Source organism: Myotis myotis, unplaced genomic scaffold (assembly GCF_014108235.1).
Source record: "Myotis myotis isolate mMyoMyo1 unplaced genomic scaffold, mMyoMyo1.p scaffold_m19_p_5, whole genome shotgun sequence".
NCBI lineage: Eukaryota > Metazoa > Chordata > Mammalia > Chiroptera > Vespertilionidae > Myotis > Myotis myotis.
Genome location: NW_023416357.1, coordinates 104,864,547 through 104,875,342, shown reverse-complemented (window position 1 = coordinate 104,875,342; position 10,796 = coordinate 104,864,547). Strand labels below are relative to the sequence as shown.

General features: G+C 55.2%; 1 protein-coding gene across 2 annotated transcripts; it reads right to left on the bottom strand.

Moving 5' to 3' along the window:
* Positions 1-2,466: 2,466 nt before the first annotated feature.
* ARMC5 (armadillo repeat containing 5) lies at positions 2,467-9,694 on the bottom strand. 2 transcript variants are annotated; one of them, XM_036308873.1, is made up of 6 exons: positions 8,392-9,694; positions 6,753-6,860; positions 5,872-6,658; positions 4,507-5,006; positions 3,821-3,953; positions 2,467-3,724 (listed from the first exon to the last, which is right to left on the bottom strand). In XM_036308873.1, exons 1-6 carry the CDS (start codon positions 8,864-8,866, stop codon positions 2,905-2,907), a joined length of 2,823 nt encoding a protein of 940 aa, XP_036164766.1. In that variant the 5' UTR covers positions 8,867-9,694; the 3' UTR covers positions 2,467-2,904. The 2 variants fall into 2 exon arrangements, with proteins under 2 accessions (XP_036164766.1, XP_036164767.1); XM_036308874.1 differs by having other exon boundaries at positions 6,753-6,965; positions 8,392-8,519.
* Positions 9,695-10,796: the final 1,102 nt, after the last annotated feature.

The following is a 10,796-nucleotide window of genomic DNA, read 5'->3' as shown; positions in this document are numbered from 1 at the left end:
GGGGGTGGGGAGGACGTCCGGGAGCTGGAGGCCCAGCCGTGACCATGTAAGGAAGCCGGGATCCGTTGGGATGGGGCTGGAGGGAAAGGTGGGGGGCAATGAAGGGGAGAATCCTGGGTGGGGGCGTGTAAGGGAGGGAGGGCTGCGGTCCACGCAGGCCCAGCCCGCCTGCCTGCTTGCGGGGAGGCAGCCACACCCCAGCCTTGGCCTCAGCTGCAGGGAGCCCCAGGCGGCCACAGCCAGAGTCTGAGAAGTGGCTCTTGCAGACCATGCCCGGGATCGTCTGCCCAGCGCGACTCTCAGACACAAACTGAGGCCCCTAGGCAGACACCTCTCAAAGTTAGCACCCCGAGTCTCAGACAGAGCCCCTGCCACCCAGGCCTTTCCTGAGAGACTTGCTCCAGGCAGAATTTTGGGACTGGAGCAGAAATGATGTTCTAAAGCTCAGGCAGATCCCAGGTTCAGAGACTTTCCCTTAGAGACCCAGACAAACAATGACATAAACAGAGACCCCAAAAGGCACAACACTAAACACAAAGAAATCTCTCAGACACAGAGACAGACAGGATGAACCCTCCTCAGACGGTAAAGCAGGACCTTTCCTCCAAGACTTGAAAACAGACATACAGTTGAACTGAAACCCAGGCCCATGCAGACTGGGAAAACACTCCCAGGGAGCCGGACCCCAGCCCGCCTTTAAGACAAAGCCCTTCCCCAACAGGGCGGCGGCCCAGCCCTGTCCCAAAAGAAGTCCTTCACAAGATACCGATGAACACAGTGAAGAGAGCAAGATGCAAGCTCCAGCCAGCCACAAAGGAACAAGAAGCCTTCCTTGGACTGAGACCCTGAGAAATCAAGATTGAAACGATCCCAGCCAGCATGGCTCAGTGGTTGAGCATCGACTTATGAACCAGGAGATCACAGTTCAGTTTTGGTTCAGGGCATATGCCTGGGTTGTGGGCTCGATCTCCAGTAGGGGGCATTCAGGAGGCAGCTGACCAATGATTCTCTCTCATCATTGATGTTTCTCTCCCTCTCCCTTCCTCTCTAAAATCAATAAAAAATTTTTTGGAAAGATTGAAATGAGACACTCTATAGTTGGTGTAGACAGACACAATGGTGCTGCAGCCACAGGACTGTGGGTCTCAATCCAGACCTGAGCACTTCAGTCTTCAAGGCCTTTAGCAGGCCACATGAGCTGCTGTGCCCACCACCATGCCATGAAAGAATGGGTTTCCTCTCATTGCATTTGTAAGATATATTGATAGCATCATTGCAAATTATTCCATACAAAATGGTTGTTTTGTTGGGTGGAGAGAGTATTTAATATTTCACATAGGCTTTGATTTTTTCTTTTTACGCTTTGATTTATATGTGTAGTTTTAATTATTATTTTTTAAAAATTTTATTTTTATTGATTTCAGAGAAGAAGGGAGAGGGCGAGAGAAACATCAATGATGATAATCACTGATCGGCTGCCCCCTGCATATCCCCTACTGGGGATCGAGCCCACAACCTGGGCTTATGGCCTGACTGGGAATCGAACCATGACATCCTGGTCCATAGGTCGCCACTCAACCATTGAGCCACACCAGCCGGCCTATTATTTATTTACTAGGGGCCTGGTGCACGAAGATTCATGCATTGGGGGTGGGTCCCTCAGCCCGACCTGCACCCTCTCCAATCTGGGAGCCTTCACGGGAACCCTCTCCAACCCTGGAGTTTCTGTCTGTCTTTGCAATCATATGAGCAAATTGTCTGAGACCCCCAACCCAGCTTGGTTTGTTGCTCACAGAATAATAGAGGCATTTTTTTTTTCTTTGCTTCGTTGGTGGAGATTTCCTGGAAGTTTTAGGATATCTTCCCTTTAATTTTTCCTAGACACTCTGATTTTACTTATGTCTCTCACCTTTGCTTTCCCTCCATCCCCCACCGCAACAGTAACTTGCTCCAGGCTCTTTGCTTTAGATCTGTCTGCCACCAGAACTACAATTCCCAGCATTCCTGGTGCTCCCCGCACTCTAGGTTTTCCCTTCCTGCTCTGTCTCCATCCCACGGCCTCCCAGGCCTCCCACATTGCCATGTTCCCCCAAGCTGCCATCTCTCCTGCTCTGCTCTCCACTGGGTGCCTGTGTATGCAAAAGAGCCCACCATCTTTGCTGGGTTAATTTGCATATTCACTCCTGATTGGCTGGTGAGCATAGCAAAGGGATGGTTAATTTACGTTTCTCTTTTATTATACAGGAGTGAGTGAGTTAGTTAATCTTCACCTGAAGATATTTTTTCCATTGATTTATTTAGAGAGAGTGGAAGAGAGAGAGGGAGGGAAGGGAAGAGAGAGAAACATTGATGTGAGAGAGACACATTGATTTGCTGCCTCCTTGCATGTGCTCCAACCAGGGCCAGGTATCAAACCTGCTACCCTTCAATGTGTGGGCCAATGCTCTAACCACTGATCACACCAGACAGGGCTGTCATTTTTATTTAAAATGTTAACTTCCTACAGTGCACACCTTTTTGGATGTGGATTGGCGGTATACAATGCTGTTGTAGATGGAGTAAATGCTTAAAACAAGACTAACAAGGTAGAATAGGGTACAATCCTTGTTTTAAACTGTAATTCAGAAAAAATATAATAAGAATCATGGTGCCATAGATAGTTCTCGATGGTGCAGTTGAATATCCAACTCCAAAGTTTTAATCCCAACCCCAGAAGGCTGGGCTCTTCTCCATCTCACAGGCCCCTCGGTCTCAGCTTCTCACTCCTGAGCCTGCAGCCCATCGTCCTGGGGCCCATCCTCTTGTCGGTCCTCAGTGGTTACTCCTGCTTAGCCTCCTCCCTGTGCCACTCCGAGGGACGCCTTCTTCTTGCCAATTCGTTCCTGGGTCCCCTCCGAGGGGATATCAAGAGTCTAGACTGGGACCCCTGTTCCCCACTTCAACTCCCATCACCACAGCCAGAAAAGCCTCAGTCAGGGGACCTGCTTCTTCGCCTGCTGCCTCCACCAGCTCCACTAAGGCCAGAGCCCGCTTCCGTGTGCACTGCCCTGGCCCCAGGACCCAGCGTGCACAGTGGACAGCCATCCGGGGCCGGCCCAGGCGGAGTACCTCACCCATTGACTCTAGGCTACCTTGGGATCCCAGGTGGATACGGCCCAGAGCCTCTTCCAGTTCCTCCTCCAGCCCAGGCAGCAGGAAACGGCCAGCAGCCTCCAGTGCCTCCTCAGCCTCTGAGCCCAGCAGGGGCTGGCCTGGCGGGGGAATGGGCCCCAGGGCTGCCCCACAGCCCCGGCAGCCATGCAGGTGATGCATGACTGGCCAGGCTGCGCTGGGTGATAGGTCTCGAAGAGGTACCAGGTCCATCTGGGCTTCAGCAAAGCTGCCAGCTAGCAGGGCCCGGAAGAAAGGGGAGGCAGCAGATGAGGCAGCTCGCTGGGCGGGGAGCCGGAGGCCTGAGTCCAGGAGGAAGTGCAGATCCGGGGCTGGGATGGGAGCTGGGCCCAGCAGAGGTTCATAGTGGCAAGGGGAGGGCGGGTCTAGGTCCAAGGGGGTTGCAGGTGGTGGGGCTGGGCTCACAGTGGGAGACACCAGGCTGTGGAGGCAGAAAAGGGAGTCTGCAGCAAAGAAGAGGAAGAGCGGGTGTGGGGCGGGCCGCGTCAGCGCCGAGAGGAGGAGTCGGAGGCCGCCCTGGTCCAGAAGGAGCCGGCGCCACAGAGAGGGCTTCCTATGGGGAGAAAGAGAATCTTTCAGAAGGGGAAAGGTGCGACTGGGCAAGAGCAACCTTGCTCCCCTGACCCCTGCAAGGCACCCCCATCCTCACCGACAAATGAAGGGCAAGGTCAGCGCGCAGGCCACGCGGTCCTCAGGACTCCCGGAGAGCAGCAGGTGGGTGAGGGCCCCCACTCCGAAGGGCGACTCCGCCTGCACCGTCAGGTTCTGCAGAAGCATTTCACCTGCAGCGATGGGCAGAGTGGGTCAGGGTGGGGCGGGAAGGGTAACACAGGCTTCAGGGCCCCAGAAAGGAAGGTGGGTAACACCTCAGGGCAAGAAACCAGGGCCCGGGAAAGGAGGCTGCCGCAGGCCCTGGAGGGATGGGGCCCAGAGACTAGGAAGTGGAAGTGAGGGCAGGAACAGGAAGTGGGAGGGCAGGGAGCAAGCCGGGGCCCTCAGGGCTGAGACTGGACCAGGAGACAGGGCAGCCCCTGGTAGTGCTGGATATGGGGGTTGGGCCTGAAAGGACATGGCGCCTGAGCCTGGGCTCACAAGTCAGTGACACCGCCGAACTGAGAGTAGATTAGGGAAGGAAATGCCAACAGGTACAGTTCTAAATTGTGGGGCCCCAAAGCCTGGGCCAGGTATGGAGCAGGACTCTGCAGGCTGGGATGGTGGAGCAGGATGGGGCGGACGGTGGGCTGAGGGCAGTGAGGGACCGAGGGGTGGTAAGGCGAGCTTCGGGGCTCACTGAAGGGTAAGTGGAGGACAGAGCGGGAAGGGGCAGGGACATACCTAGCTCCCGGTGCTGGCTGCGCAGACTGGGGGGCCGGGCACGCAGCATGGGCCAGTCGTCCGGGGCGACACCCAGCACCAGCCAGGCTCGCAGCAGCGCGGCACCATAGCTGCACACGAAGGCCTCGAGGCAGGCAGGGTTGCAGGTGAGGCGCGCCAGGATGCGCAGTGCGCGCGGGCTCGGGGGGCCCGGCGCCCTCGTCACGTAGGCCAGCAGGCCGCACAGGGCCGGGCCCGTCACCAGCGCCCCGCTTGGGTCTGGCGCCTGGGAGAAGCGTGAAAGCAGCAGCAGCGCTGGCCCCTCGCGGCCCCAAGACTCCTCGGTGGCAGGGCTGCGGCCTCGAGGCGTCCGCACCAAGGCTGGGCCCCGGGCGGGACTGGCTGCCTGGGCCTGCTCAGGGGGCGCAGGCGGTGGAGGAGGCCGTGGACAGCGCTCTGGAGACCGGTCCGGAGAGATGTCTTCCGGGCCTGCGGCGTAGCCCTCGGATATCAGCCACGACCTGCGGAGGAGAGAAGGAGGAGGCTGAACTCAGAGCCGAGGAGAGGGAGCAGGTCCAAAAGGAGGTGACAGAAGCCCGGAAGAGGAGGTGGCCAGAGAGGAGATAGGGGAGGAAGAGAGGGAAAACCCCAAATCATTCAGCAAGGACTGCTGCCTGTCTGTGCCAAGCCCCATTTTAGGTGTGGAGTTTGAGAAGCGACGCATGCAGATGAAAGGAATAGAAAAGAGCCGAGGGAGGGAAAAGTTGACACTGGAGACCAGTGGTGATGGTAGCCCCCACTGAGAAGGTGAGGCCTGATCAAGGAGTCCAGGAGGAAGCGTGCTCGAGGCCGACAGAACCGCAGCCAACGAGGCCCCGAGAGTCCTGCCGGTCACGTGGAGGAACCAGCCAGGAGGCCAGTGTGCAAGAGCGGAGCGGGCACAGGGGGAGCCATAGGAGACGAAGTCAGAGAGCTCACAAGACAGCTGACAGCTGCACAGGACCCTCACTTATTCTTCACAACTGCATGGGGAAGGCATGCCTGCTACCCTCCATTTTGCAGGCAAAGAAGTTAACTTTCCCGTGATAACTGGTGGCACCAAAATAAGAATGCGGGCTCCAGAGCACACCATCACAGCCAGAGCACCTTCCACCTTCCAGGGGCCCTCTCTGGGCCCCAGAGTTCAGAGGTCCTGGGGTGGAGCCAAGGTCAAGGGGGGACGCAGGGGCGAGAAGGTGCATTTAATGGGCACTAGAAAGTGGTCATCGCTGGGGAAAACAAGGGATCAGGAGTGAATAAAAGTCTTACTGAGACAGAGGGGGTGAGGGTGGTGGAGAGAGCCAGAGCAGACACAAACCCCATCCCAAAGCTCAGGGAGGGGCTCACCTGAGGCTTCGGAAGCTTCCGGCTTCTACCCGCTCAGGGGTCCGCTCCTCAGGAAAGTCCCAGGAAGCAGCTTCTTTTCCCTCTTCTTCCTCGTCACCAAGCTCGCCACACAGCTGCCCGGCCAAGAGAGGGACAAGTCCCAGAGCCTGCAGCCGGCCCAGGGCCCCTGTATCATAGAGGAAGCCCACAAGGGCAGCCACGACACGAGGGTGCCAGGCGCTGGCATGAGGATCCCGCAAGAGTTCCATCAGCAGCTCCAAACCACCAGCATCCCGCAGCCGGGCTCGGTTGATGGCCTCCCGGCAAAGTAGGCACACAGCCCGCACCAGGGGCTGCTGGGAGGCTGGGCCAGCCCCACTGGGACCTCGGCGCTGCTGGAGCTCACCCAGCAGCACCTCCACACCACCAGCGTTGCCCAGGGCAGGCCGTACCAGGCCCTGGGCACACAGGTTGGCAAGGATCAGGATAGCTGACTCGCGGACTGTCCTTTTGGGATGGGAGGCTAGACTGACCAGTGGGCCTAGTCCTCCACCCAGACTTAGCTGCTCAGCACAGGCACGGGAGCAGCCTCGACTCAGCTCCAGGAGGGCACGGACGAGGGCCAAGATCAGCGCAGGGTCTGGGGGAGCAGCCAGAAGCTCAGCCAGTGGGCGCACTGCTCCCTGCTGTGCCAGGGCCAGGCGGTGCTGGGGGGAGTCCGCCAGGTTGCGGAGGGCGCGAATCACGCTCTGCAAGCAATGTGAGTCCTGGTAGGCCGTCAGGCTCTCAATGAGCAGGGGAACAGCACCTGGAGAGGGAAGGGGAGGACACAGAGTGAGCAAAGACAGAAACCCAAGCCCCTGTCCCACCCCAAGCTAACGCCACCCTCACAGCCTTCTCACCAGCAGAATGAATGTCCACACAGCTCTCAGCTTCCATGGCTAAGTTGCCCAGAGCACGGGCTGCTCGGTTCTGGACGCTGTCTGTCTTCACACACTGAAGAATAGTCACTGCAAGAGAATTTGGCCTCTTGAGGGTTCTATCCCTTCTTGTCTCTCTCATTAACTGCCTCAAGAATGTGATCTGAGAGGGTCAGGAAAGGCCTCCAGGAGAAACTAACATGGGGTTTAGAAGGTTAAATAGGTAAGGATTTAGTAGAAGGATGATGGGTGGGGCAGTAACAGGGTATTTCAGGTTTGGAACCAGCCTTTGCAAGGGTCCAGAGGGGAGACCCAGTGTCTGCCATGACCTCATGAAGGGCTTGAATGCCAGGCCAAAGAATCAGGGTTTGAATGTGAGGGCACTGGGAGCCACATCAGGCTTTAAGAACGGGAATGGTGTGACAGAATCTGGCAGCCAGGAGAGAGAATGGATCATAGGAGGGGGGAGAATAAGGCAGAAGTTGGTGCAATAGTCCAGGTGAGAAAGGATAGCAGCTTAAACCAAATCAGTTACCAGCGCAGCCCAGGACATGGGCACAGGGCTCTGGGCACACGATGGAAGAGGGAGAAAAGTGGATGGATTCAGCAGATATTTAAAAGGCAGAATAGTGACCGAATGATGGGGGTTATACACTAATAATAACATATTTAATTTATTGAAGACTAATTAATGTGCCAGACCTCCTGTCAAACATATTTTGGTCCAGATGCATTTTATGCACATTTAAAATATATTGATGTTTCATTACCCCCAGATTTTAAGATTTTGTCAAAACTGGCATAATATTGCCTGGCTGGTGTTAATCAATGGTTGTTCAATTTCCTGTCACGGCACATGCCCGGTTGCGGGCTCAAGCCCCAGTAGGGGGCATGTAGGAGGCAACTGACCGATGATTCTCTCTCATCATTGATGTTTCTCTCTCTCTTGAAATCAATAAAACATTTTTTTAACCCGTAAAATTTCATACAGGCTATTAAGTAAACTGTATTCACAACGTTGCCACTAGGGGGCGCCAACGTAGCTGGGAAACAGAAAAGCTTGCTGTCTTGTTAGGATTTGTTAACTGCTTGTTTTTAGCTTGAAGCACCCAGTTCATGTTTAGAGTATCTGTGTTCTATATCTGTGTTTCATGTTCTCCCATCTCCAGTTATGCGAGGTAGCTATTATTATCCCATTATGCAACAAGGAATCCTAGCCTCTAGGGGTCTGGCTGACTGCAGAGCCCACTTTCCTGACCACTGCATCTTCTGAGCTCTAGCTCATCAAATGACAGCCCTGCACAGGGCCGGACGTTCAGGAGACACTATCTGCCATGAATCTCATAAATGCAGGGTAAAAATCATCTCAAAGTCACCAAATAATCCCTTTAGCCTCCCCAGCCCAGATGCGAGGGAGACATGGCTGTAATTATTGATCTGAGAGGGCTCGAGTACAATCTAAAATCTAACGAGGCGTGAAAGCTTGAGCAGTGTGGGCACCGCGCTGTCATGACGCACGCTCTTCCAGGATACAACACAAAGAACTGAAGACGCCGCCAAAGCCCCGACAAGGAGGGGGAGCGCCTGGAAGCCTTCTAGGACGTGGGGGCGGAGCACTTACCCAAAGACAGAATGCCTCCGAGTCTGCGCACTTCAGTCCGGCACGCCCCTTCCGTACAGCAGTCAGCTAGGATGCTCAGCGCCAAGTCCAGGGTCTTGCGCAGGCGCGCAGGCGGCGAGGGCGTCGACAAGGACGCTGAGGGGGCGGGGCCAGCCGAAGGGGCGGGGCCAACCGTAGCCGCCGACTCGATCGACGAAGGGGAGGAGCCGGGGCCAGCCAGGGACGGGGCGGGACCCGCTGCCGACGCTCGCCGTAGCAGCGCCAGAAGGGGGAGGAGCCCGCCGCGTGCCCGGAAGCGCTCGATTCCCCCCGCTGCCTTGACGTGGCGCGTGCGGAGAGCTAAGAGCGCACGGCCCAGGGGTGTCTCGTTGGTAGCTGTGTCCTTTGTCCCACCTAGACCCTCCCCGGCCGCCGCTGTGAGCTGCGCGAGGCAGAAAGAGAGCGAGTCCGTAGGGGTTGGTTTCGCAGCCGCCATCTTGGCTCGGGCCTAAGGCTCCGCCCCCGTCCAGCCTCTGATCTGAGGGAGCGGAACTGGAAGAGAGGGACGTAGCCAAGCACCTCCTCTCTGACGCTTTTTAAATAGCGCCACCGCAGTTATTAAGCAAGTCGGAAGTTGTAGTTCTCGGTCCCGGTACTCTGACTCTTGCATAGTCGCAGAAAGCACTTCCAGGGCAGAGTTACCTAATGGTTGCGCGAGGCCAAGCGACGCGTGGGGTGCATGCTGGGATATGTAGTCCACGCCAGGCTTACACGCCCGGTCTTGCTGGTGCGTCTGGAGTTCCCAGGCAGGCGACCGTGGAGTCTCAGTATCCTGCTGCACCAGGTGATGTGGCTAGGACGCCCCCAGGGTGTCCTCCGCAGCGACCACCTTTTCCTTCGGGCTCGTTTCGCCGCCCCCAACGGAGCGGGTACCGAAGTCAGCTCTGAGGTATTGAGAATCCCGAGCCAGGACCAAAGTGTCTAATACTTGACAGCGGCCGCAGATGGGGAGCTCCTGATCCGTCAGTTGAATGAGAGGATTAACCTATAGAAACCACTCGCTGCCACTTCCCAGAGCATCACGGGCTAGTAGATATTTGCATTTTCGTCCACACTAGCCTCTGGATTTGGGGAGAAAGAAGCCCTGCCAAAAACAAATGTCCCGCAATCTCCAAAGCCTTTCAGAGTCAGGAGTGTGGACTGACCCAAGCCTACGTCCCTGACCTCATTCACCAAAGCAGCAAATTGGGTGGCAAACCCTACTGCTGTCTGGAGTGTGGCAAGAGCTTCCAACCAGGCTTCACATCTGGTTAAGCATTACTGCGGACGGAGCTATTAAATACAGGAGGAACGACTACGTCATCCCGAGGAAATGGGGGGAGGAAAGGGGAGTGAGTCATAACCTCCAGAAAGTGTAACATAAAGAATGCAGTGTTTTTCGTCCGAACTTCAGAAAGTGCCAAAACGAAAGCAATGATTTTCACCCTAACTTCAGAAAGTGCCAAAACGAAAGCAATGATTTTCACCCTAACTTCAGAGAGTGCCAAAAGGAAACCAATGCTTTTCACCCTAACTTCAGAGAGGGCCAAAAGGAAACCAATGCTTTTCACCCTAACTTCAGAGAGGGCCAAAAGGAATGCAATGATTTTCACCCTAACTTCAGAGAGGGCCAAAAGGAATGCAATGATTTTCACCCTAACTTCAGAGAGGGCCAAAAGGAATGCAATGATTTTCACCCTAACATCAGAGAGGGCCAAAAGGAATGCAATGATTTTCACCCGAACTTCAGAGAGGGCCAAAAGGAATGCAATGATTTTCACCCGAACTTCAGAGAGGGCCAAAAGGAATGCAATGATTTTCACCCGAACTTCAGAGAGGGCCAAAAGGAAAACAATGTTTTGGGGTTTTTTTGCAGAATTTTATTAGTATGGGATAAAAAGTATATAAAACAGAATTTAATAAAACATTTCATAAAGCAAAGGTACCAAGCCATCAGAAGAGTCCCCATCCTGATTTCTGCTGAAATAACACAGCACAGGGACACAGTTTTGCCTCAGGGCCACAGGCACTGCTTCCAAGCTGCAGACCTCACAGGGGGCCCTGCCCCAGGTTCCCCAAGGCAGACAGGGGCACCGCTGGTAGAGCTTCATTACATAGCTTCCTATTTCCATTAGACTTGAAGGCCACTATTGAATCTAAGTTTCCAATACAATGGATTAAGCCTTACAAAAAGAAATCTACTTTCTTCGCCCATTCTATAAGTACCAAGTACAGTTTCGTCTAAAACTTCCATTTGCCATCTCACAGGTCCCCCAGTGAAAAGTGCAGTAACTGGGACCCTGTGTCAGCAAGCCTTATTGGACTTCCCACCATCTGAACACACAGCGCAGCAGGGAGGCTCTTGTCCACCAGAAACAGCTGCACCC

Coding starts and splice junctions, on each gene's coding strand:
- ARMC5 (XM_036308873.1), bottom strand. CDS start 8,866: ATGGCGGCTGCGAAACCAACCCCTACGGACTCGCTCTCTTTCTGCCTC. Junction 6,861..8,391: donor CGGAGGCATTCTGTCTTTGG/GTAAGTGCTCCG, acceptor ATTCTCTTGCAG/TGACTATTCTTCAGTGTGTG. Junction 6,659..6,752: donor TGTGGACATTCATTCTGCTG/GTGAGAAGGCTG, acceptor TTCCCTCTCCAG/GTGCTGTTCCCCTGCTCATT.